Source organism: Podarcis muralis, chromosome 18 (assembly GCF_964188315.1).
Source record: "Podarcis muralis chromosome 18, rPodMur119.hap1.1, whole genome shotgun sequence".
NCBI classification, from domain to species: domain Eukaryota; kingdom Metazoa; phylum Chordata; class Lepidosauria; order Squamata; family Lacertidae; genus Podarcis; species Podarcis muralis.
The window spans coordinates 11,162,291-11,189,160 of record NC_135672.1 but is presented as its reverse complement, the minus strand read 5'-3'; the positions used below and the strand labels follow the sequence as shown (position 1 = coordinate 11,189,160).

Below are 26,870 nucleotides of genomic sequence, written 5' to 3'. Positions count from 1 at the left end.
GTGAGTTTCAGCTGGTAAGGCTTGAGGTTGTGGACGCTCGGATCGGTCAGGGCGACCAGTCGCGGTCTAGACCCTTGCCCCTCTTGGCTGATAAAATCCAGCAGGGAGGGAACAGCTGGCTGGATTTTACGCCTCTTTACGGTAAGAGGTGGTCCCTTCCTGTTTGAAGGAGGCAGTTGCAAACCCATTCCTTAACAAACCTTCCCTGGATTCGATAAAACCGAAACTACCGGCTACTTGCTAATCTCCCTTTCCTGGAACACGTTGGCGACTAATATGTACACCATAATTACCAAAATGATTATGCATTCTTTGTCAATCTTCTCAGAAAAATTCAAAACCACAGAGACTTGCGAACTACCCAACCTGAGATGAACTTATAATGTCTGGTTCGCAAGTCCCTGTGGCTTTGCGTAACGTTTTGTATTTTTCTCAGAAGATTGATAAAGAATGCATAATCATTTTGGCACCGTATTTTTCGCTCTATAAGACGCACCAGACCACAAGACGCACCTAGTTTTTGGAGGAGGAAAACAAGAAAAAAAATATTCTGAATCCCAGAAGCCAGAACAGCAAGAGGGATCGCTGTGCAGTGAAAGCAGCGACCCCTCTTGCTGTTCTGGCTTCTGGGATAGCTGCGCAGCCTGCATTCGATCCATAAGACGCACACACATTTCCCCTTACTTTTTAGGTGGGAGAAAGTGAGTCTTATAGAGCAAAAAATACGGCAATTATTGTGTGTAGATTAGTCGCCAACGTGTTGCATGAGTCGGACTACTTCCCTCAGCAACACAGGTTGCATGTTTCTAGAATCTCCCTTTCCTGGGCAAGGTTCTGGAGCGAGTGGTCGCAGGCCAGATCCGGGCGCTTTTGGAAAAAACTGATTTTCTGGGTTCACTTCAGTCAGAGTTTTGGCCCAGAAACTGCTTTGGTCGCCCTGTGTGATGAGCTCTGTCGAGAGAGAGACACACACACAAGGGAAACACGTCCCTGTTAATTCTTCCGGACCTCTCGGCGGCTTTTAATACCATCGGCCGTGGTATCCTTCTGGAGCGAGTCTCCGAACTAGCGGTACCACTTTGTGATGGTTCCGGTCGTACTTGGCTGGTCGTTCCCAGAGGGTGTTACTTGGAGAATGAATATGGGAATGATTTTTGCTGGACTCACTTCAGAAAGGCTCGGCCTTTCCGTTCAGGAATGTTGCTCTACGACTCATTAATAGGCAAGATGTTAAATCGTTTTTATACACAACAACTGTGGCAAGAGTATTGTTAGCCCAGATATGGAAACAAGAAGAAATTCCGACGAAAGAATACGGTTTCCCCAATCCTCTGGTGTGTATTATCAGTGAATCTTCCAGCGAAAGACAATGACTTTTGCTTCCCTGCCCTTCGTTATCCGACTGCGCAAAATCAGCAGCTGGCTAGGAGATTCTCTATCTTGAACATCCATCGTTGAAAAATCTGCTCCTTCAACTTGAGGATTACTGCTCTTGCCTAAATTACAGCCATTGTTCATCTCTCTGCAAGTTCCAGTTCTCAGCAATGCAAAATTTCCCCTTCTGCTTTCAAATACCCTTTGGGGAGAGGCACACCTAGGATTTTTGCTTTTGCAGATTCCTTGCAGCCGGCTCTTTCTTCCTAGTCCAGTCCATCCATCCTTTCTCTTCACTTCTCTTGAAATCCACTCCCCTTCTCGCTGGCTTTCTCGCTGGAATGGGAAGACTTTTGGAAAGGAAACTTTGGGAAAATCCATATGGGGTTCCAAATATACGCCTGGGCCCATAACCTGTTAGAAGTGCTTGCTGCTTGGGTCAATAAGATTTATTTGATCATTTACAGTTTCTGGAGTTCAGAGGCTTTATTCATGAAGCAACTATTTATGGGATGAGTAAAGATGAAAGAGGCAAAGATCTTGTCTCAACACGTTGGGAGAGAACAAGAATATGACTCGGAACCGGTGATGTTTAGATCACCCTCGTGTAGTTTAAAGCAACTCATGCATTAACTAGAAGCTCAGAAGAAGGAAATGTATTTGCTTTTCTCCAACAAAAATCAGGGCGGTTTTGAAAGGTTCTGTTCACCATCTTGATTCAAAATAACCCCCCGTTTTATCCAAATATAGATGAAAAGCAGTTCCTGATCTCAGGAGCTGTCATGCAAAGTTTGGTCATGATATTCTAAGAGGTGATCAAATCCAGAGTGATTGGGCAGCCGTCCAAATTGCACAGAAGATACATTAAAATTATCAGTTAAAAGCCAGAAGTTAAAAACCAAGCGGACCTAAAAAATAATAAATTCAAAACATCAATAAAACCAGCTGTTCAAAATATACATTACAAGGAGAATTTACCTATTAAAATGCATGACAACTTGGGTATAAGTTGTTGCAGATCAGCAAACAGGCACTGATTTTGTTCCGTTTGAAATGTGCTTCTTGTAAAATAGGTAAAGGTAAAGGTACCCCTGCCCGTACGGGCCAGTCTTGACAGACTCTGGGGTTGTGCGCCCATCTCACTCAAGAGGCCGGGGGCCAGCGCTGTCCGGAGACACTTCCGGGTCACGTGGCCAGCGTGACGAAGCTGCATCTGGCGAGCCAGAGCCGCACACGGAAACTCCGTTTACCTTCCCGCCAGTAAGCGGTCCCTATTTATCTACTTGCACCCAGGGGTGCTTTCGAACTGCTAGGTTGGCAGGCGCTGGGACTGAGCAACGGGAGCGCACCCCGCCGCGGGGATTCGAACCACCGAACTTTCGATCGGCAAGCCCTAGGCGCTGAGGCTTTTACCCACAGCGCCACCCGCGTCCCTTTCTTGTAAAATACCTCGAAGCAATTTCACAACAAAAAGCTGACATTTTTAAAAATCAAATGAAAAACATTTCATTAAAAAAGAGAAAATGCCAGTGTGCCACAACCACAGCGTAAGACGTGAGATACCCCAGACGGCACCCACCTGCTCCTCTGTCGTCCATACGGGTCGGGCTTGCTGAACCCGGATGATGTCCTTGAGACTCTGGTACCAGCTGTTGGAGCCGCCGGCCAGGCTGATGGTGGCCGTGAAGATGTGGCTCCAGTCCTTCCGCATCTTGCCAGCCTGGGCGTAGAGGCGACGCGAACTCTTCTTGGATTCCGGAGCCAGCCACTGGCGCATGGCTTTGACGCCCTGCCGGCTGTCCGGCTCGCAAAAGACCACGATGGGGAAGTACTGGACATAGTTGAGCCTCTCTACGGCTGCCGGGGTGATGTCCAGAAGGGCGTGTTTATCCTGGGAGACAGGAAAGCGACAAATTAGGCCGTCCATTGTGCATCCAGGGCGACTATCTATCAGCTCCATCAGAAACCAGGTGCGCAGCCTGGTTGGCATTTTGGACTCACAGCCGTCCATGGAGGCGCAGGTCCATTCTGCGTCCAGGGCGGCTGTCTGCCAGCTCCATCTGAGACCCTCTCTGCCCGCAGACTGCCTCGCCAGAGTGGTGCATGCTCTGGTTATCTCCCGCTTGGACTACTGCCATGCGCTCTCCGTGGGGCTGCCTTTGAAGGTCACCCGGAAACTGCAACTAATCCACAATGCGGCAGCTAGACTGGGGACTGGGAGCGGCCGCCGGAACCATATGGGACTCACAGTCATTTTGGACTCACAGCTGTCCATGGAGGCGCAGGTCAGTTCTGTGTCCAGGGCAGCTCCATCTGGTACGCAGGATGAGACCCTCCCTGCCTGCAAACTGTCTCGCCAGAGTGGTGCATGCTCTGGTTATCTCCCGCTTGGACTACTGCCATGCGTTCTCCGTGGGGCTACCTTTGAAGGTGACCCGGAAACTGCAACTAATCCAGAATGCGGCAGCCAGACTGGGGACTGGGAGCGGCCGCCGGGACCACATAACACCAGTCCTGAAAGACCTACATTGGCTCCCAGTACGTTTCTGAGCACAATGCAAAGTGTTGGTGCTGACCTTGAAAGCCCCAAACGGCCCAGTAGACCTGAAGGAGCGTCTCCACCCCCATCGTTCAGCCCGGACACTAAGGTCCAGCTCCGAGGGCCTTCTGGCGGTTCCCTCCCTGCGAGAAGCGAGGTTACAGGGAACCAGGCAGAGGGCCTTCTCGGTGGTGGCGCCCACCCTGTGGAACGTCCTCCCGGCAGAGGTCAAGGAGATAAACAGAACGCAACACAGAACCATGAGGACTAGCGTCTTATTTTGAAGGGAAGGGCTACAGAGCGAGGGAGCATCTGCTTCCCACCCCCTTGGACCCCAGTTTCATGACGTTCCCCCCGCCTCAGTCCTCTAACCTGTTTTGCAATATTCCACACGGAGTCCAGCTTGATAACCTTGGATGAGCTTCCTTCTCTCGCCACACTCTCTAAAAATGGGGAGGTAAAGAGAAAGAGAGAGAGAGATTGTTTTTCCATCTTTGACTGCGCAAGAGTCGGTCAAAGCACTGTGAGTCGGACTACATATGAAGACCTGGCCCTCCTAGCCCCACCGGTCCATAGCTGTCAACTTACAGATTTGAAAATAAGGGACCAGCAGCCTCGAAAATAAGGGATCAGCAGCCAAAATAAGGGGTTTTCCCAGCACAGGTATGTTCGACTTCTGAGCCCCTCCGAGCCAAAGGCAGAAAGCCCAGCCAGCAGCCCAACGAAGCCTCAAGCGGTGGTTCCCACAGCGCAGCAACCCGGCAAAGGGGATGCAGCAAGGAAAACCACCGTCACCTCTCCGCTGGGAAGCGCTGAGCAAAGGCGAGTCTCCAGGCAACGCGGCCGATTTGATCGGCACAAGGCATGCAAGCTCCACCCCCCAGTTGTTCTTAGACTCCTTATTGGGTGAGCAAAGCAGCCAAGCAACACAGTTGGAGCCTCCCTCCTCCCTGGCCGGCAGGGAGGGAGGGAGAGGAGCTGCTTCCTTTGAAACCCGGGAAATTTAAGGGACATCCTCAATAAGGGACAGCAGCGGGACACGGCGCTGGGATAAGGGACTTTCCCGCCAAATAAGGGACGGTTGACAGCTATGCACCGGACTCGGGTCGTGGGGAAGAAGGCTCACCTGCAATCTCAAACTGATCCGGCAATTCGGTGCTGAGTTTCTGCATGGCGATGTCGGCGATGGGTCCCAGGATCACGACCGGGCGCTTAAAGGTTGCTGCCAGGGAGGAGGAGGAAGAGGAGGAAAGTCACGAGGGGTCTTGCTTATTTATTACATCTATATCTCTCTGTCTCGGAGGATTAATAATAATAAATTATTATTATTATTATTATTATTATTATTATTATTATTATTATTATTATTTGTACCCTGCCCATCTGGCTGGGTTTCCCCAGGCACTCTGGGCAGCTTCCAACAAAGATTAAAAATACATCAAAATGTCACACATCAAAAACTTCCCTGACCATGTGCATGTTTCGGACTACAACTCCCATCATCAACCGCCGGCCAGCATGGGAATTGTAGTCCAAAAAGATCTGGAAGGTGCCTGGTTCCCAAAGGCCAGTGGTGAAGCCTCGTGCATAACATTGCGTAAACATACCCAGTGGTTTTTTTTCTAATAAAATAAAATGTTTAGGGGTACTCTCATTTTGACTCAAGGAAACCACCGTTTTATAGTTCAAATCGGGGGAAATAAATACAGCGGACCCTCTGGTTACAGATATAATTTGTTCCAGGGGTCCGTACGTATCCTGAAAAATCCGCAAGTAGAGTCGCTGCTTCTGTGCATGCGCACAGTGCGATAGAGTGCTTCTGCGCATGTGCGCATGGCGAAACCTGGAAGAATGCACTTCCGGGTTTGCCGCGTTCGCAACCCGAAAGTTGCGTTTCTGTATAGTAAATGGACAAAAGTACAAAAATTCACAGAATGTTAAGGGGTACGCGTATCCCTGTGTCTGTCCCCCCAGAAAAAAAGCACTGAAAATACCCAAATATGCTATTATTGACCTTGTTACATGAAGAAGAAGAAGAAGAGGAAGAAGAAATAAATTTTATTTATACCCCAACCTCCCCAGCCAAGACCGGCTAACACCAGGTATAAAAACAATTGATTAAAACACAACTTAAAAACAAGATTAAAACACAACATTAAAATGCAGCCTCATTTCAGCAAAAACTCCAATCAAAAACTTTTTTGGGGGGTGAAAACATCAAATCTTCACCAAGGCCAACTATCCAGACTGGTCCTACATGGGCCAGAAAAAAGCCAGGGAATAATAATAATAATAATAGTGGGGCCCTAAGCTATAGCTATGGGGACGCGAGTGGCGTTGTGGGCTAAACCATAGAGCCTAGGACTTGCTGATCAGAAGGTCGGCGGTTCGAATCCCCGCCGCAGGGTGAGCTCCCATTGCTCGGTCCCTGCTCCTGCCAACCTAGCAGTTCGAAAGCACGTCAAAGTGCAAGTAGATAAATAGGTACCAGTCCGGCGGGAAGGTAAACGGCGTTTCCGTGCGCTGCTCTGGTTCGCCAGAAGCGGCTTAATCCTGCTGGCCACATGACCCGGAAGCTGTACGCCGGCTCCCTTGGCTAGTAAAGCGAGATGAGCGCCGCAACCCTAGAGTCGGTCACACCTGGACCTAACTGTCAGGGGTCCCTTTACCTTTAAGCTATGGCTTGTTTAGCTTATATGTAAATCCGGCACTGCCCACCGCTCTTGAAGTCCCCAAAAACAAGGCAAGTTGCCCTCACCTTCCTTCAGAACGACCCTCTCGTACGGCGGGTAGTGCCCTTGCTTGGTGAGGGCAGACAGGTCCTCGCGACTCTTCCGCAGGTTCCTCTTAGCTCCTCGCAGGCCCCGCAGTTTCCAGAACTCGGCCCTCGGCCCCGAAGAGGCGGCCCCCGACGTGGCCTTGAGGACGGACTCCAAACTGGCGATCTGTTCCGCCCTGGGGTGCAAAGGAGAACCACGGGATGGGTTGGGTGGAGGGAATTTCTCTTGGCAATGCCCCATAGATTCTCTATGGGGTTCAGGTCAGGCGAGTTTGCTGGCCAATTAAGCACAGTAATCCCATGTGATTACACCCATGACACAACCTTGATGGCAGAAAGTGAGGAGGAATTAAAGAACCTTTTACTGAGGGTGAAAGAGGAGAGCGCAAAATATGGTCTGAAGCTCAACATCAAAAAAACGAAGATCATGGCCACTGGTCCCATCACCTCCTGGCAAATAGAAGGGGAAGAAATGGAGGCAGTGAGAGATTTTACTTTCTTGGGCTGCATGATCACTGCAGATGGTGACAGCAGCCACGAAATTAAAAGACGCCTGCTTTCTTGGGAGAAAAGCGATGACAAACCTAGACAGCATCTTAAAAAGCAGAGACACCATCTTGCCGACAAAGGTTCGTATAGTCAGAGCTCTGGTTTTCCCAGTAGTGATGTATAGAAGTGAGAGCTGGATCATCAAGAAGGCTGATCGCCGAAGAATGGATGCTTTTGAATTCTGGTGCTGGAGGAGACTCTTGAGAGTCCCATGGACTGCAAGAAGATCAAACCTCTCCATTCTGAAGGAAATCAGCCCTGAGTGCTCCCTGGAAGGACAGATCCTGAAGCTGAGGCTCCAAGACTTTGGCCACCTCATGAGAAGAGAAGACTCCCTGGAAAAGACCCTGATGCTGGGAAAGATGGAGGGCGCAAGGAGAAGGGGACGACAGAGGACGAGATGGTGGGACAGTGTTCTCGAAGCTACCAGCATGAGTTTGACCAAACTGCGGGAGGCAGTGGAAGACAGGAGGGCCTGGCATGCTCTGGTCCAGGGGGTCACCAAGAGGCGGACATGGCTAAATGCCTAAACAACAACAACAACAACAAGTCCTTTCCAAAATTCCTGGAAACACAAGCCTCTCTTTCTCCCCACCCTAAAATAATAAATAAATCCCACCCCTTTCCTAATCCCTCGAAGTTCATGTGAGCACAAATCTGGCGGACACGACTAAACAACAACAAAAGAGGCGGACACGACTAAACAACAACAAAAAATGCAGCCAATATAATTTAATGGCTAGAGTCTCCATTAATTCCCATTGGTCTAACTCTTGAGTATTTCTAATGCTGGAATTTATCAATAGGTCTACTCTGCGTATTTCTAATATTGGATTATATCACCCTGTGTACCTATAGAGTCTCCGCTAATTGCAATGTGTCTTAACTAATACAGTGGTACCTCGCAAGACGAATGCCTCGCAAGACAAAATACTCGCTAGATGAAAGGGTTTTTTGTTTTTTGAGCTGCTTCGCAAGACGATTTTCCCTATGGGCTTGCTTCGCAAGACGGAAACGTCTTGCAAGTTTGTTTCCTTTTTCTTAACACCGTTAATACAGTTGCGACTTGACTTCGAGGAGCAACTCATAGAACGCGGTGTGGTAGCCTTTTTTGAGGTTTTTAAAGACTTTGGTGATTTTTGAAGCTTTTCCAAAACTTTCCCGACACCGTGCTTCGCAAGACGAAAACAATCGCAAGACGACAAAACTCGCGGAACGAATTAATTTCGTCTTGCGAGGCACCACTGTATTGTACGAAATATTGCAATATTGTGCAGTCAGTGCTGTATACAATTTAATACACTGGTTCCAAGGTTGTCTACTCTGATCGGGACTATCCCTGTGTAAAATAAGCCAGATTAAGGGGTCACGAAGAGTCGGACACGACTAAACAACAACATAGACAGCCCATCTCCTGCCAGGATACCTGTTTCGGTTTGGGATAATGCCCTTGTCGAGTTCCTGGAGATCTTTGCCCATCCGCATCGCTAGCCAGCTTCCGACTTTCCCCCGGTACATGGTGTCCACCACGTGGAAGACCTCGCCTCGGGTGAAGCTCAGAGCGGAGGGGGCGTCCTTCTCAAAATCGAAATGGGTGCGGATGTAGAAGGAGTCGCCCACGTTGGACTTCACCATCTTCCTGTAGACTGATAGGAGGAGAGAGAGAGAGAGAAAGAAAGGCTCAAACATTTTGAGGTATTTTTAATCTTTGTTGGAAGCTGCCCAGAGCGGATGGGGAAACCCAGCCAGATGGGTGGGGTACAAATAATAAATTATTATTATTATTATTATTGTTATTATTATTATTATTATTTTGAATCCCAGGCAGGCGATATTGCTCTCCATAACGCATCAGTAGGCAAACGAAGGCCCAGGGGCCGGATCCGGCCCAATCGCCTTCTCAATCCGGCCCACAGACGGTCCGGGAATCAGCGTGTTTTTTACATGAGTAGAATGTGTGCTTTTATTTGAAATGCATCTCTGGGTTATTTGTGGGGCCTGCCTGGTGTTTTTAAAGGTAAAGGGTAAAGGTACCCCTGACCATTAGGTCCAGTCGTGACCGACTCTGGGGTTGCGGAGCCCATCTCGCTTTACTGGCCGAGGGAGCCGGCGTACAGCCTCCAGGTCATGTGGCCAGCAGGACTGAGCCACTTCTGGCAAACCAGAGCAGCGCACGGAAACGCCGTTTACCTTCCCGCCGGAGTGGTACCTATTTATCTACTTGCACTTTGAGGTGCTTTCAAACTGCTAGGTTGGCAGGAGCAGGGACCGAGCAACGGGAGCTCACCCTGTTGCAGGGATTCGAACCACCGACCTTCTGATCAACAAGTCCTAGTTAAGCAATGGCAAATGAGGGCTGGAGGGACACGACAATGGCGAGTTACTCACTGTCCTGCTTATTCTGAACGTGCAACGCCACCTCTTCGCCCGGCGACAGCTCCAGGAGGTACTGAATGGCCTCTTCGCGGGTGAAGTTATGAAAAACTTGCTCGTTCACCTGTGGGCAGAAGCCAAGGATAAAGGGGTAAGGAAGCAGGGATAACAATGTTCCGCACCTCTGTCTGAATGCAAACTTGTTTTCACCTCTGAAATAAGACTCTTCCAAACTGCTCTGAGCAGTGCTTCTTAGTAGAGCATAGGTAAAGTGACCCCTGACCATTAGGTCCAGTCGTGGCCGACTCGGGGGTTGCGGCGCTCATCTCGCTTTACTGGCCGAGGGAGCCGGCGCACAGCTTCCGGGTCATGTGGCCAGCAGGACTAAGCCGCTTCTGGCGAACCAGAGCAGTGCACGGAAACGCCGTTTACCTTCCCGCCGGAGTGGTACCTATTTATCTACTTGCACTTTGATGTGCTTTCGAACTGCTAGGCTGGCAGGAGCAGGGACCGAGCAACGGGAGCTCACCCCGTCGCAGGGATTCGAACCACCGACCTTCCGATCGGCAAGTCCAAGAGCAGGCATAGGCAAACTCGGCCCTCCAGATGTTTTGGGACTACAACTCCCATCATCCCTCGCTAACAGGACCAGTGGTCAGGGATGATACGCACATTTCCGAGCACAAATCAAAGTGTTGGTGCTGACCTTGAAAGCCCTAAATGGCCCAGTATACCTGAAGGAGCGTCTCAACTCCCATCGTTCTACCCGGACACTGAGGTCCAGCACCGAGGGCCTTCTGGCAGTTCCCTCGCTGCGAGAAGCCAAGTTACAGGAAACCAGGCAGAGGGCCTTCTCGGTGGTGGCGCCCACCACGTGGAACGCCCTCCCGCCAGATGTCAAACTACCAGACTTTTAGAAGACATCTGAAGGCAGCCCTGTTTAGGGAAGCTTTTAATGTTGGGTGCATTACTGTATTTTAATATTCTGTTGGAAGGCGCCCAGAGTGGGATCGGCTTACCTGAAGGATCTGGTCTCCCTCCTGGATCCCTTGGCTTTCGGCTGGGCTGCCTTCCTGCACCCCGGCGACGAAGATGCCGACATCGTTGCCGCCGGCCAGACGGAGACCGATGCTCTTGGCTTTTATGAAACGGACCACTTTCGAATCAGGGCTGTATCTGAAACCGGAGAGGACGAGAAACGCTCTCAGGGAATGTGAATGTATGGTTATCGGAATGTGATCTTGACCTGGCAGGGGCCCCTGAGATATAGATTGGCAAGCCTGTGGAAATCAACGGACAGCCTGTGGGAATGTTCTTTACGGAGGCGTGGAAATGGCGTCTGTCCTTTATGTGATATGACTCTTGGAGAGTGTAAAACCCACACAGGAGATGTTTGTTTTCAACCCGCTTGTGAAGATTATCAGAGATCACAAAGAAAGGAATATATGATAACAACAAGAAGATAACCCACAGCCTACCCTTAAAAGCAAAATCATAGAATAATAGAGTTGGAATAGACCACAAGGGCCATCGAGTCCAACCCCCTGCCAAGCAGGAAACACCATCAGAGCACTCCTGACATATGGTTGCCAAGCCTCTGCTTAAAGACCTCCAAAGAAGGAGACTCCACCACACTCCTTGGCAGCAAATTCCACTGTCGAACAGCTCTTACTGTCAGGAAGTTCTTCCTAATGTTGAGGTGGGATCTTCTTTCTTGTAGTTTGGATCCATTGCTCCGTGTCCGCTTCTCTGGAGCAGCAGAAAACAACCTTTCTCCCTCCTCTATATGACATCCTTTTATATATTTGAACATGGCTATCATATCACCCCTTAACCTCCTCTTCTCCAGGCTAAACATGCCCAGCTCCCTTAGCCGTTCCTCATAAGGCATCGTTTCCAGGCCTTTGACCATTTTGGTTACCCTCCTCTGGACACGTTCCAGTTTGTCAGTGTCCTTCTTGAACTGTGGTGCCCAGAACTGGACACAGTACTCCAGGTGAGGTCTGACCAGAGCAGAATACAGGGGCACTATTACTTCCCTTGATCTAGATGCTAGACTCCTATTGATGCAGCCCAGAATTGCATTGGCTTTTTTAGCTGCCGCGTCACACTGTTGGCTCAATAACAAAGAGACTATCTGGATAGAACTGTTTAATTAAAGCAGCAGGAAGAGTGATGTGTGGACCCCTTTTGGGGCTTGAAGTATGGGCACCCCCAACAAAATTTTAAAAATCTGGCTGTATAATTTGGAACTAATGTATAATTTGGAATTAATGTGATTTGATTGGCCTGTTAATAAAAATTATATTTAAAAAAAAGGAAGAAAAAGAAAAACGCTCTCAGGGCCAGGATGCGTGCGGCCAACTCTGGAGCCGCTAGGACTCTGCCAAGCTCCTTACCCATAATTTGTGCCAGTCTGGGAGGCAAAGGCGTCAGCGTGGGCATCATAGTCGTTTTCAGGGCTCCCTTGGACTTCTGGAAAGGGTACGGGACACAGAGATAGTCTGAAAACCACAACCTCCATTTCTTTTTATAAAAAAACAATTTGTATTGAATGATTTTATGTTACAAAAAACAATACGGCCATACCACCACTAAATATAATTAAGAACAAAAAAATTCCTTCCAGTAGCACCTTAAAGACCAACTAAGTTAGTTCTTGGTATGAGCTTTCATGTGCATGCACACTTCTTCAGATATACGAAAGCTCATACCAAGAACTAACTTAGTTGGTCTTTAAGGTGCTACTGGAAGGAATTTTTTTGTTTTGACTATGGCAGACCAACACGGCTACCTATCTGTAACTATAATTAAGAAATAAAAATTACATACATCGATATTTAGTTTATTTGTTATTTACCATCTTATTTCCTCCTAAACATTGCATAAAAACAACACACATATGTGCAGACACCCACACACCCACAAAAAACACCTGGCGGGGAAGGGCCAGGGGGAAAGGATCCAGGGGCCGCATTGAGAGGCCTGGGGGGGCCACATCTGAACCCTGAACCCCCCAGGGCCTGAGTCCCTGCCGTAAAACCTTTCAGCCACCTTCGAAGCAAAAAACCAGCCACCTTGACAGAGAGATGGGAGAGACAGGAGATGAACTCACCACGAAGTGGGGGTGTCATTGACTGTTCGGGTGACGTTTGCTCGGAGCGCCGTAGGGTCCTGGGTTTGGGGAGGGAAGGAGATTTTTTAAAGCACTAGTGAAGAATTGGAATTAAAGTGAAGGGAGTGCTGTGCTTGGAACTTGCAAAAGGGACAGAATTGTTACGGAATAAACCAACCGATGTAGTCTTAAAGGAGTGGGAAGCCTTTAATGCTTATCTAACGAGGCAAGGTTCAACAAGGAAAATTTGGCCGTGCCTAGAATAAATCCAGAAGGAGACAAAATGCTTCCTTATACCAGGGTCAGCAATCTTTTTCAGGCGTAGGCCAGATTGAGATAGAGAGATAGAGAGGGAGAGAGAGAGAGAGAGAGAGAGAGAATGAAAGAAAGAAAGAAAGAGATGATAGATAGATAGATGATAGATAGAGAGAGAGAGAGAGGAAAAAGAGAGAGAGAAAGACAGAGAGATATATAGATAGACAGAGAGAAAGAGAAAGAGAGAAAGAAAGAGAGATAGATTAAAGAAAGAAAGAAAGAAAGAAAGAAAGAATGAAAGAGATGATAGATAGATGATTGATTGATAGATAGATAGATAGATAGATAGATAGATAGATGATAGATAGAGATAGAAAGAGAGAGAGAGAGGAAGAGAGAGAGAGAAAGACAGAGAGAGAGATAGAAAAAGAGAGAGAGAAAGAGAGAGAGAAAGAGAGATAGAAAGAAAGAAAGAAAGAAAGAAAGAGAGAGAGTGAGAGAGAATGAGATAGAGAATGAGAGAGAGAGAGAGAGACACGGTGGGGGGGAGCAGGAGGGCAAAGGAAACGAGACACCCGCCCCCCATCCAGGCATCTCAGAGAAAAGCTTACGGGGCCGGATTCCACTTTGGAGATCCCGGCGAGTCCGGCCCGCTAGCTGGGGCAGTTGGAGGCGGCGAGATGTCCGAGCCGAGGTCAGAGATGTCTTTGGGGAAAGAAAACAAAGAGAAATAATTTCGCGGTGTGTCACTTTCTGCGAGCGCTAAGCAGCTGGAAGTGCCAAGAACTCCCTGGCCCTCACTCACCGTCCAGATGGGAGCTTTCGCTCTCGCTATCTCTCATTTGGGGAATGTTCACCAGGAATTGGCTGTTATCCCGAAGGACCACCAATGTCAGCCTCCCCTCCGAGAGCTCGATCAGCCGCCGCGTCTCCTCCAGGGACAGATTCTCACTCGACACCCCATTGATCTGGAAAGAGAGGAGATTCTCTTGAACCCGGAGATTTAGCATCTCACGCTCAGCCGACCGAGCTGAGAGCTGTTAGAAGGTTAAGAAATGTATAGGACTAACTCAAGCATGCTATCACGTTACAGTGGTACCTCGGGTTACATACGCTTCAGGTTAAATACACCTCAGGTTACAGACTCCGCTAACCCAGAAATAGTGCTTCAGGTTAAGAACTTTGCTTCAGGATGAGAACAGAAATCGTGCTCCGGCAGCAGCAGGAGGCCCCATTAGCTAAAGTGGTGCTTCAGGTTGAGAACAGTTTCAGGTTAAGAACGGACCTCCGGAACGAATTAAGTCCTTAACCCGAGGTACCACTGTATTGTTTTAGTTAAACGAATCGTTTAAATTGCTATTAAGGAAAGGGTTGTTTTTCTCCACCGCGGAAAAGTTGTCCAAATGTAAACAGTTAACTTGTTAAACCTCACAATAATCATTTTATAGTTATCTGTCTTATGCATTTCTAGGTACAGGTAAAGGGACCCCTGACCATTAGGTCCAGTCGTGGCCGACTCTGGGGTTGCGGCGCTCATCTCGCTTTATTGGCACTGATTCTGGGACTGATACGGTTTTAGAAACACTGTACAGACAGAGCCTAGGACCGATTATACTGGAAGGGTGTATTACCCGTTTTTTATGTGGTATGAAAATTGAATAAACAAAGATAAAGCAAAGATAAAAAAGGAAGGATATTAATAAACAATATATCCTCTCCTGCCACCCTTAACATTCCCACAAATTGCAGGTGTAATTGCTCCAAGATTTGAACGAAGACCCTCTCCCACCCAACTCACCTTCAGTATGAGGTCCCCCTCCTGCAACGAACTGTCCTTGGCCGCCAATCCTGTGTCCGTAATGTGTTTAATAAAGATCTGGCTCCCCAACTTCAAGCCAAACTCTGCATTTTTGTTGGGTTTTGGGGGAGGGAGGAGAGAAAAAAATGGAGACATTTGGGTGAAATGAACGGCAGATTCTGCAATAGTTCTTCAAGCGCTTTCAAGGGGGGTGGGGAAGGCAGATAAATCAATGGAATATGTAGAATTGACAAATAGGAATAAGGAACCAGGAAGATGGGAGCTTCCTGCAGCCAATCAGAAGCCGCGCTTTGGTTTCCAAACGTTTTGGAAGTGGTACTTCCGAGGTACCGCTGTATATTTAAAGAAGATGAACAAATGAGCAAATTAGGCTGATTTGGATATGCACAAGATATTAGAAATAAATTTAAGGAACCGCAGAAAGAGGGGGAAGGAAGTCAAGTTTCGAAATGTCACGATGGCTGTAAAACTAGTGAAATGTATAAAATTAGTGAAATGTTAAACTTGAAAAATACAATTTTTTTTAAAAAAGAATACACACACACACACACACACACACACACACATATATATATATATCTCTTAAGGATGCAAAATGCTTATCTGAAATTGTAAAACAGAAAAATTAACAAAAAGTCATATTAAAAAGGCGAAGAATCTTTACGCAAAAGAAAAAAAGAGGAGAGGGAAATCGGGGTGGAAATCCCACTCACCTTCGCTCTCCTTGCTCTTTACCAGAACGGAGCGGACCGGTTTCATCGGCACGTCTTGCTGCGGAAGCCTCTTGAACCCAGATACCAGGGCCAGGCCGCTGGCGCTGCCCCGGTGGCTGTACCCATTGGTGAAGCGCTGCCGGTCCGACCCGCTGTCTTGGCTCCGCCTCCGGTGCCCGCCGTCTTGGCTCCGCCTCCTGCTGCGGACCGGGTGCCTGCGGGGGGCGTCTTCCTCGTCCCGGTGCCGCCCGGAGCTCCTCTCGCTGGACGAGTCGCCGTCGTAGCCGCGGTTGTGCTCTGCCTCAGCCTGGCGCCGGCCGCCAGCCACCAACCCGCCCCGCGCGGAAGGCGCCCGGTAGCCGGCGTCCTCATCGGAGTCGCCGTCGCGCAAAGCGGGGCTGGAGAGCGGGAGGCTTTTGGGCGGGCTGGGCTTGGCTACGGGGAGGTGCACTTTTCGGGGGCGCTTCACTGTCTGCGAGGGGAGAAAATGGAATGCAATGGTACCTTGGTTCTCAAACACCTTGGTTCTCAAACGCCTTGGTTTCCAAATGCCTTGGTTCTCAAACACCTTGGTTCTCATCTCGCTTTACTGGCCAAGGGAGCCGGCGCACAGCTTCTGGGTCATGTGGCCAGCAGAACTAAGCCGCTTCTGGCGAACCAGAGCAGCGCACGGAAACGCCGTTGACCTTCCCGCCGGAGCGGTACCTATTTATCTACTTGCACTTTGAGGTGCTTTCGAACTACTAGGTTGGCAGGAGCAGGGACCGAGCAACGGGAGCTCACCCCATCGCGGGGATTCGAACCACCGACCTTCTGATCAGCAAGTCCTAGGCTCTGCGGTTTAACCCACAGCGCCACCCACGTCCCTTGTATACGAGTTACATCACTGTAATTATAATAGATTGTTATCAACCCAGGAACAAGAAAGCCTTTGCTTTTGAGAGTGGGGCCTTAAGGTATAGCTTGTTTAGCTTACAGTGGTACCTCGGGTTACATACGCTTCAGGTTACATACCCTTCAGGTTACACACTCCGCTAAGCCAGAAATAGTGCTTCAGGTTAAGAACTTTGCTTCAGGATGAGAACAGAAATCGTGCTGCAGCGGCACAGCGGCGGCAGGAGGCCCCATTAGCTAAAGTGGTGCTTCAGGTTAAGAACAGTTTCAGGTTAAGAACGGACCTCCGGAACGAATTACGTACTTAACCCGAGGTACCACTGTATACGTAAAACTGGCACTGCGTCCAACTCCACAGATCGATGACTAGGAAGAACTTTCCGGAGCAAAGAGCCTTTTGGCTCCCTCGGGAGATAGCGGGCTCTCCTTCTCCAGAGGTTTTTAAACAGAGGTTGGGCGGCGAATTGTCAGGAATTCTGCGATTTCCGCACAGCCGGGGTTGGACTAGATGACCCTTGGGACCCGTCCTGGGTGAAACCCTTGACATAGGCGTCGTAAGTTACCGTATTTTTCTCTCTATAAGACGCACCGCACCACAAGACGCACCTAGTTTTTGGAGGAGGAAAACAAGAAAAAAAATATTCTGAATCTCAGAAGCCAGAACAGCAAGAGGGATCTCTGCGCAGCGAAAGCAGCAATCCCTCTTGCTGTTCTGGCTTCTGGGATAGCTGCGCAGCCTGCATTCGCTCCGTAAGACGCACACACATTTCCCCTTACTTTTTAGGAGGGGAAAAGTGAGTCTTATAGAGCAAAAAATACGGTAGCCTACATTGTAAGGAGACACAGAAATAGCGTGCGGTTGGGGGAATCTGCTATCTCAGATTTTGTTCAGAATGCGTCGAGAACGCCGGAGTTATATGGCCTTGAATCAGCGATAGGAGTGGAAACTCTGTTCCGTCTGATAATATCTGGCTTGGACAACGCAGGCCTGCCTGCTTTCCCTCAAAGCCTCTGTTTCTGCGCATGCATGCAGCTAAATACCTCATTTTTTGTGGGATTCGAACCCACAGCCTGAGATTAAGAGTCCCATGCTATTATCCACTGAGCTGTTGCTCAGTTTAAAGGCATGCCTCTTCCGGAGCGATTGGCTGAGGGTCGCCGTCAAGGAGTTGGCGCTTGCTCTTACTCACAATATTGGCGGCTTTCCCGCAGCCTTTCAGGGTGTGGATAGCAAAGGAGGACGACACGTTCTCCATGGAGATCCCATTCACCATGGCTATCTTGTCCCGGGTCCTGGAAAAAAAAGCCTTGTGAGATGGGCCAAGAGCGATCAGCAAACAAAAAAATTCTGACCCTCCCAAACCATTAAAAAAAAAACCTTTCGAGGATTCCATAGAAAGCTCATTTCCCTCTTTCCTGGCTGCCATGTGGGTTCGCCAAGCCACGGTTTCCAGTTTGCTCGCTTCCAGCAAACTGGACTTCAGATCAAACCATGGTTTGTGGGTTCGCCAAGCCACGGTTTCCAGTTTGCTCGCTTCCAGCAAACTGGACTTCAGATCAAACCATGGTTTGTGGGTTTGCTAAGCCACGGTTTCCAGTTTGTTCACTTCCAGCAAACTGGACTTAAGATCAAACCATGGTTTGTGGGTTCATCAAGCCACAGTTTCCAGTTTGCTTGCTTCCAGAAAACTGGAGTTAAGATCAAACCATGGTTTGTGGGTTTGCCAAGCCACAGTTTCCAGTTTGCTCGCTTCCAGCAAACTGGACTTAAGATCAAACCATGGTTTGTGGGTTTGCCAAGCCACGGTTTCCAGTTTGTTCACTCCCAGCAAACTGGACTTAAGATCAAACCATGGTTTCTGGGTTCATCAAGCCACGGTTTCCAGTTTGCTCATTTGCAGCAAACTGGACTTAAGATCAAACCATGGTTTCTGGGTTCACCAACCACAGTTTCCAGTTTGCTCGCTTCCAGCAAACTGGACTTAAGATCAAACCATGGTTTGTGGATTCGCCAAGCCACGGTTTCCAGTTTGCTCGCTTCCAGCAAACTGGACTGCAGATCAAACCATGGTTTCCTGGCAGCCTGCTAAAGCTGCCTGGTTTAAAGTTACTCACTGGAGCCGGCCATCAGCAGGGCCCCCGGGCACCACGTCGGAGATGATGATGGATGTGTCTCCGTCGATGCCGCTGGGGCGATCCCGGCCTCCCGATATGGCAATGCCGAAGCCCCTCCGGGGATCCTGCATGGAAAGAGGGCCAATGTAGATGTCAGTTCCCTTCTGCGCTCCAATTTAATTTGATTCCAGTTTGTTTGCTTCCAGAAAAATGGACTTAAGATCAAACCATGTTTGGTGGGTTCCCCAACCATGGTTTCCTCTTCACTCGCTTCCAGCAAACTGGACTTAAGATCAAACCATGGTTTCTGGGTTCAGCAACTATGGTTTTCTGTTCACTTGCTTCCAGCAAACTGGACTTAAGATCAAACCATGGTTTCTGGGTTCAGCAACTATGGTTTTCTGTTCGCTTGCTTCCAGAAAACAGTAGTTAAGTTCAAACCATGGTTTGTGGGCTCCCTAACCATGGTTTCCAGTTCGCTCGCTTCCAGAAAACTGGACTTGAGATCAAACCATGGTTTCTGGGTTCACCAACCAAGGTTTCCAGTTCTTTTGCTTCCAGGAAACTGGACTTCAGATCAAACTATTCTTTCTGGGTTCAGTAACCATGGTTTCCTCTTCGTTCGCTTCCAAAACACTGGACTTAAGATCAAACCATGGTTTGTGAGTTCACCAACCATGGTTTCCATGGTTCCAGAAAACTAGACTTAAAATGAAACCATGGTTTGTTGGTCTGTTGGTTGAGCAAAATGATTTGTTGGGTCTCTGGACCGTAATAAAGATTGTTGTTGTTATTCTGCTGCTTATTTATCAAATCACTCACCCTGCTTAGCGTTACTGTATACTGTTCCCAGATTATCATCTCCTCCATGTCTGCAACCTAGGAAAAGAAGGAAAACGTTATAAAACAACTTCAGGGACATACACAAACAGAAAGAGAGCAGGCAGCCAAAGAATTAGCCCTTTATGTCAAATCAATGTCTGATTCAGCTTCTGTTTTCTCTCTTAAAAAGCCCCTTTTACACATTGGAGGGGGTTGGACTTAGATGCCCCTTGAGGGTCCCTTAAAAGGTAAAGGTAAAGGGACCCCTGACCATTAGGTCCAGTCGTGACCGACTCTGGGTTTGCGGCGCTCATCTCGCTTTACTGGCCGAGGGAGCCGGCGTACAGCTTCCGGGTCATGTGGCCAGCAGGACTAAGCCGCTTCTGGCAAACTAGGGCAGCGCACGGAAAACTGTTTACCTTCCCGCCGGAACGGTACCTATTTATCTACTTGCACTTTGACGTGCTCTCGAACTGCTAGGTGGGTAGGAGCAGGGACTGAGCAACGGGAGCTCACCCAGTCGCGGGGATTCGAACCGCCGACCTTCTGATCGGCAAGTCCTAGGCTCTGTGGTTTAACCCACAGCACCACCTGCATCCCTTTGAGGGTCCCTTGCAACACTATAATTCTATGATTTTCAGTTTCCTCACCCGCTCTGGCCTTTCCTTTGACTCTCCATTGCCAACTAACACTCACTACATTTATGCACATGTGGTGGAAGCGTAAGAGAATTTTGGGATAGCATATATAATGAAATTTTAAAAGATATTTAAATTCTCTTCTCCCAAAAAAACCTGAGGCCTTCCTATTAGGAATTGCCATATTTTTCGCTCTATAAGACGCACCAGACCATAAGACGCACCTAGTTTTTGGAGGAGGAAAACAAGAACAAAAATATTCTGAATCTCAGAAGCCAGAACAGCAAGAGGGATCGCTGCGCAGTGAAAGCAGCAATCCCTCTTGCTGTTCTGGCTTCTGGGATAGCTGCGCAGCCTGCATTCGCTCCGTAAGACGCACACACATTTCCCCTTACTTTTTAGGAGGGGAAAAGTGAGTCTTATAGAGCAGTATGTCCATGGAAATCAAGAGAAATCGTAGACCTCTTTTCATGGACGCAACCACAGCGGCTAGGATTTTAATAGCAAATCATTGGAAAAATGATAACATAACCCCACAAAAACCAACTGGCAAGCAAAAATGAGAGAATATTTACAACTTGCAAGGATGACGGGGAGATTAAGAGGAAACTCAGTACCAGAAAGTGATTAAAGACTGGACAATGTTTAAAGAATACCTTAAAAACCATTGTGACAACGGTCAACTCCTGGCAGACTTAGAATGAATCTTGAAATACAAAGAAAGTCTATAGCAGAATGTTCTTGATAAGAAATGGGGGAAAAATAATAACAATAATGAACTGTGTACAGATTAACAAAATGTAAAATAGTACAATGAGGAGAATCAGAATTTAGTGTCCAAGGTGTGTTGGTGTTGTAATGTAGTTTGTATTGTCCGTATTATAAGTATTATCTAAGTTAAGATGGTGGGACGCGGGTGGCGCTGTGGGTAAAACCTCAGCGACTAGGACTTGCCGATCGCATGGTCGGCAGGTTCGAATCCCCGCGGCAGGGTGCACTCCCGTCGCTCGGTCCCAGCGCCTGCCAACCTAGCAGTTCGAAAGCACCCCCGGGTGCAAGTAGATAAATAGGGACCGCTTACTAGCGGGAAGGTAAACGGCATTTCCGTGTGCTGCGCTGGCTCGCCAGAGCAGCTTCATCATGCTGTCCACGTGACCCAGAAGTGTCTCCGGGCAGCGCTGGCCCCCGGCCTCTAGAGTGAGATGAGCGCACAACCCCAGAGTCTGGCAAGACTGGCCCGTACCGGCAGGGGTACCTTTACCTTTACCTTTTTAAGTTAAGATGATGAGCTATGTGTAAATTAATGTTGATTGATGTTTAATAAAGATTATTTTTTTAAAAAAACACCATCCACATACCCCCTTTCCTTAATCCACCGCCTATTATTATTATTAGAATTTATATACCATCCTATAATGTGGGTAGTGTGTAAGTATTGTCTAAGTTAAAGTTATGAGTAAATTCATGTTGATTGATGTTTAATAAAGATTATTTTTTTAAAAAAATAATCTTTATTACATACCCCCTTTCCTTAAACCATCACCTATTAATTTATTATTATTATTATTATTACTACTACTATTATTATTAGAATTTATATACCACCCTATACCCAGAGGTCTCAGGGCGGTTCGCAGAACGAAACCAAAATACAAAACCGCAAAATATATAATCAAAATAAAAGCAACAACCCAATACCCCGCCCCTTACTTCCGCAACCCTTCCCTTCTGGCATAGAATCGCAGAATCGTATCGTTGGGACCCCGAGGGTCATCTAGGCTGACCCCGTGAAAATAGAGGAATCGTGTTGCCCTCGAGCACAAGATTTCCCCCCACAAAGTTGCTCTCACCCCTGGGACCCCTGTTCGTGAGAGTTTCGTCCCAGCTGAACTAACAACTCCACGCTCCTCGTGGCAAGCGAGCCGCTGACATCTCGACGGCTCCCTTTCTCCTCCCCTGCCAACTTGGGATGTTTGGGGACATTCCGTGACCTCACAGAGGCACGAGCCAAACAGCGGCTAGAAGATCACAAGCGGCCTTTTTCTCCTGAAAAGGGATCAACAGGATCCCTCCAGGGCATACCGCAGCTCAGATACGATACAGTGGTACCTCTGGTTAAGTATTGAATTCATTCCGGAGGTCTGTACTTAACCTGAAACTGTACACTTAACCTGAAGCACCACTTTAGCTAATGGGGCCTCCCGCTGCTGCCGCGCCGCCGGAGCACGATTTCTGTTCTCATCCTGCAGCAAAGTTCTTAACCTGAAGCACTATTTCTGGGTTAGCGGAGTCTGTAACCTGAGGCGTCTGTAACCCGAGGTACCACTGTACAATACGATAATCTTTATTGTCATTGTCCCATACAGAACAACGAAACTGAAAATCTACAGCAGACATTCAGAAACCAACAAGCCTCCTATCCCAGCCTGGTTAACCCCCTAAAAATTCTGATACACCATAATTAAGGATAATATACTCCCATAGAGACTACCTTAAAGGTAAAGGGACCCCTGACCATTAGGTCCAGTCGTGGCCGACTCTGGGGTTGCAGCGCTCATCTCGCTTTACTGGCCAAGGGAGCCGGCGTACAGCTTCCGGGTCATGTGGCCAGCAGGACTGAGCCGCTTCTGGCAAACCAGAGCAGCGCACGGAAACGGCGTTTAACTTCCCGCCAGAGCGGTACCTATTGATCTACTTGCACTTTGACGTGCTTTCGAACTGCTAGGTGGGCAGGAGCAGGGACCAAGCAATGGGAGCTCACCCCGTCATCGCGGGGATTCAAACCGCCGACCTTCTGATCGGCAAGTCCTAGGCTCTGTGGTTTAACCCCTAGAGACTACCTTACACTGCGTTTAAAACCAAAATCGCATTTGGATAGAAACTGATTCTCAGGCAGCTAGTCCTGGCCTTTATAACCCTATACCTTCTTCCAGAAGGCAGAAGCTGAAAGAGATCATTTCCGGGGTGCGCACTATCCTGCGCTATCTCTGCCACATTCTTATGGCACCTGGAAGCATAGATTTGATCCAAGGTGGGAAGAGTGTGCCCAATTATTCTCTCCGCAGTCTTTACGACCCTGGACAGCATTGGTTTTTCCCCTGGCCGTGCAGCTCCCAAACCACACACACAGATCATAAGTTAATATACTCTCCACAGTACAATGGTAAAATGCCATCAACAGGTCCTTTGAGAGATTGTTTTTCCGGAGGATTCTCAGAAAATATAACCTCTGCTGTGCTCTCTTCATCAGGTCTTTGGTGTTTTCTCCCCAGGTTAGGTCATCTCGCAACTCCATTCCCAGAAATCAAAACACCGGGACCTGTTCCACGCATTTCCCCTCAATAATAAGAGTTGTGTATTCATGGAAGTTGATGCGCTGGGCATTGGGGAATAGCAGCTACCAGGTGTGGCGGCAAAGAGGGAAATCTTTCGCTTGCTGCTCCTTTCTCAGCCAAACTCTATTAACTAAACGCCAGGCAGAATTTTATAGACTTCTATCATGTTGCTACCATCAAGAAGGCTGATCGCCGAAGAATGGATGCTTTTGAATTCTGGTGCTGGAGGAGACTCTTGAGAATCCCATGGACTGCAAGAAGATCAAACCTCTCCATTCGGAAGGAAATCAGCCCTGAGTGCTCACTTGAAGGACAGATCCTGAAGCTGAGGCTCCAAGACTTTGGCCACCTCAGGAGAAGAGAAGACTCCCTGGGAAAGACCCTGATGTTGGGAAAGATGGAGGGCACAAGGAGAAGGGGACGACGGAGGACGAGATGGTGGGACAGTGTTCTCGAAGCTACGAACATGAGTTTGACCAAACTGCGGGAGGCAGTGGAAGACAGAAGGGCCTGGTGTGCTCTGGTCCAGGGGGTGATGCAGAGGCGGACATGACTAAATGACTAAACAACAACAATCATGTTGCTCCTCACGCCCCTTTACTTTAAAACTAAATAGTCCCAAACCTTTCAATCCCCTTGATCATCCGAGTCGCCCCTTTCCTGAATGTTTTCCAATGTCCGCTTTGAGGAGAGGTGACCAGAACCCAAATGCACCATAGATTTCTTCAATTGCATTAACAACCACCACCACCACAACTTATTATTTATACGCGGCCCATCTGGTTGGGTTTTCCCAGCCACTCTGGGCAGCTCCCAGCAGAATAATAATAATAATAATAATAATAATAATAATAATAATAATAATATATTTATATCCCGCCTGCCCCAGCCGAAGCAGGGCTCAGAGCGGCTAACAACAGTAAAAGTAACACAGTTTACATAAAATCACAATCTGTTAATTTAAATACATTCTAAAATCAATTCATTCTAATTATTAAAAGCACAACAGAACACCAAGCACTAAAAATTTCCCTGAACAGGGCTGCCTTCAGATGTCTTCTAAAAGTCAGATAGTTGTTTATTTCCTTGACAACTAATGGGAGGGTGTTCCACAGGACGGGTGCCACCACTGAGAAGGCCCTCTGCCTGGTTCCCTGCAACATCGCTTCTCGCAGGGAGGGAACCACCAGAAGGCCCTCGGAGCTGGACCCAGGTGTCCGGGCTGGATGATGGGGGTGGAGACGCTCCTTCAGGGAAACTGGGCCGTTTAGGGCTTGAAAGGTCAGCACCAACCCTTTGAATTGTGCTCGGAAATGTCCTGGGAGCCAATGGAAGTCTTTCAAGTGTTATATGGTCTCAGCAGCCGCTCCCAGTCCCCAGTCTGGCTGCCGCATTCTGGATTAGTTGCAGTTTCCGGGTCACCTTCAAAGGTAGCCCCACGGAGAGCGCATGGCAGTAGTCCAAGCAGGAGATAACCAGAGCATGCACTACTCTGGCCAGACAGTCCGCGGGCAGGGAGGGTCTCAGCCTACGTACCAGATGGAGCTGCCCTGGACACAGAACTGACCTGTGCCTCCATGGACAGCTGGGAGTCCAGAATGACCCCCAGGCTGCGCACCTGGTCCTTCGGGGGCAGAGTGACCCCATTCAGGACCAGGGAGTCCCCCACACCTGCCTGCCCCCTGTCCCCCTAAAACAGTCCTTCTGTCTTGTAAGGATTCAAACCTTAAGCATAGATTTGTACGGCGGCCATAACGATGCCTTCATCGCGGGGGGGTCAGACTAGATGACTCTAGGGGTCCCTCGCAACTCTACCATTCTATAAAATCGGCCCTTTTTATTCCCCTCCCCAAAATCAATGCAAGCCAATTTTTTATTTAAAGTGCCCCCTTTACTTCTAATTGAGGAAGGGAGCTGTTTATGCTTGCTTTTAAAAACGAGCTTTTTTTTTTACTAGCCCCGATTTATTTAATTTATTTTATTTTCCGCAGGGTATATGGTGTCTGTAATAATTGGCTTACCTCAGATGGGGGTCTAAGGCGAGAACGACGCCTTTAAATCTGCCACTCAGAAGCATGGAGGTATTTCGATAAGCGGATCAGCTCTTTCGGCTGAAAAAACGGGCTCTCTTTAAAGAAATAAATAACTTAACCGCCGGCAGGCAGATAAAGCATTCCAAGAAGTTTTGGAAGAAGGGGGGGGGGCGGGAATAATTCGTGGTGAAATTAGGTCAAGGTAGTTGAAGAAAGGAAGAGGTGAATGTTGCTGATAGGGAGAGGAAGAGAAGGAGGGGGGGGAGAGAGAGAGAGAGAGAAGGAAGGAAGGAAGGAAGGAAGGAAGGAAGGAAGGAAGGAAGGAAGGAAGGAAGGAAGGAAAGAAAGAAAGAAAGAAAGAAAGAAAGAAAGAAAGAAAGAAAGAAAGAAGAGAGAGGGAGAGAAGAAAGAGAGAAAGAGAGAGAGAGAGAGAGAAAGAAAGAAAGAAAGAAAGAAAGAAAGAAAGAAAGAAAGAAAGAAAGAGGTCTACGAAATACTTTGGCGGAGTGTTAAAAGCTAAAGGTAAAGGTACCCCTGACCATTAGGTCCAGTCGTGGCCGACTCTGGGGTTGCGGCGCTCATCTCGCTTTACTGGCCGAGGGAGCCGGCGTACAGGTTCCGGTTATCTGCGGGCAAAAATATTATATGTGCCCGGCCTAACATCTTTCCATAAAAGAAATCCCTTCTTTGCCGGGGACTCCAAGGCGACCCCTTCCAACTCTTAACGATTCGCACAGCTCGTAGTTAAACTATGGAACTCTCTGCCACAGGAGGCCGGGATCGTCCTCGACTTGGATGGCTTTAAAAGAGAGCAAGGGAAATTCACAGAGGAGTCTGGCTTTCGGTGACCACTAGGCATAATGGCTATAGCCGGCTTCCCAGGCTGGAGGCAGCAATGTTCCTGGATGCCAGTTTCTGGACACAAAGGAGGGGAGAGGGGATGTCGTGTTTGGGTTCAGATTGCGGGTTTGCCATGGGGGTATCTGGGTGGTCTTGATCCACAGGTCTCTTCTGATGCCCATGTGTAATTCTCCGGTCGCCGCCTTGCCCCAATACTGCCTGCTCTGACAGACAGCCGTTCTCCAGCGTCTCAGGCAGAGAGAGGGGTCTCCCCCCCCCCCAAAAAAATCACGTTCTTAACCGGAAGGAGGATGCAACCTGCAACCTCCGGCACTTGCAAACGCCGGCGCTCTACCCACTCAGCGACACTCCCCTCATGCAACTGGAGGAGGCTCTCAAGCGCTCTCAAGGTTTCCTGAATCGCTCACCTGGAGGTAAAAGGTAAAGGGACCCCTGACCATTAGGTCCAGTCGTGGCCGACTCTGGGGTTGCGGCACTCATCTCGCTTTACTGGCCGAGGGAGCCGGTGTACAGCTTCCGGGTCATGTGGCCAGCAGGACTAAGCCGCTTCTGGCGAACCAGAGCAGCACACGGAAACGCCGTTCACCTTCCCGCCGGAGCGGTACCTATTTATCTACTTGCGCTTTGACGTGCTTTCGAACTGCTAGGTTGGCAGG

The 26,870-nt window shown here is 48.6% G+C and overlaps 1 protein-coding gene across 5 annotated transcripts in view; it reads right to left on the bottom strand.

Annotated features, from left to right (window-relative positions):
• The window catches only part of TJP3 (tight junction protein 3), a 43,931-nt gene that overhangs the window by 7,543 nt on the left and 9,518 nt on the right, over positions 1 to 26,870 (bottom strand). For 4 of the 5 annotated variants that reach the window (XM_077921803.1, XM_077921802.1, XM_077921800.1 and 1 more), the window contains exons 2-17: positions 19,348 to 19,404; positions 18,526 to 18,650; positions 17,601 to 17,703; positions 15,517 to 15,988; positions 14,783 to 14,886; positions 13,790 to 13,952; positions 13,596 to 13,689; positions 12,730 to 12,788; positions 12,014 to 12,089; positions 10,634 to 10,790; positions 9,630 to 9,738; positions 8,668 to 8,887; positions 6,672 to 6,868; positions 5,040 to 5,135; positions 4,286 to 4,356; positions 2,954 to 3,265 (exon numbers count right to left, since the gene is read on the bottom strand). In XM_077921803.1, coding sequence (XP_077777929.1) covers positions 2,954 to 3,265; positions 4,286 to 4,356; positions 5,040 to 5,135; positions 6,672 to 6,868; positions 8,668 to 8,887; positions 9,630 to 9,738; positions 10,634 to 10,790; positions 12,014 to 12,089; positions 12,730 to 12,788; positions 13,596 to 13,689; positions 13,790 to 13,952; positions 14,783 to 14,886; positions 15,517 to 15,988; positions 17,601 to 17,703; positions 18,526 to 18,650; positions 19,348 to 19,395 — 2,406 coding nt within the window. In that variant the 5' untranslated portion in view covers positions 19,396 to 19,404. Of the gene's footprint in view, positions 1 to 2,953; positions 3,266 to 4,285; positions 4,357 to 5,039; positions 5,136 to 6,671; positions 6,869 to 8,667; positions 8,888 to 9,629; positions 9,739 to 10,633; positions 10,791 to 12,013; positions 12,090 to 12,729; positions 12,789 to 13,595; positions 13,690 to 13,789; positions 13,953 to 14,782; positions 14,887 to 15,516; positions 15,989 to 17,600; positions 17,704 to 18,525; positions 18,651 to 19,347; positions 19,405 to 20,641; positions 20,692 to 26,870 lie in introns of all 5 variants that reach the window. The other variant, XM_077921801.1, reaches the window with a different exon arrangement.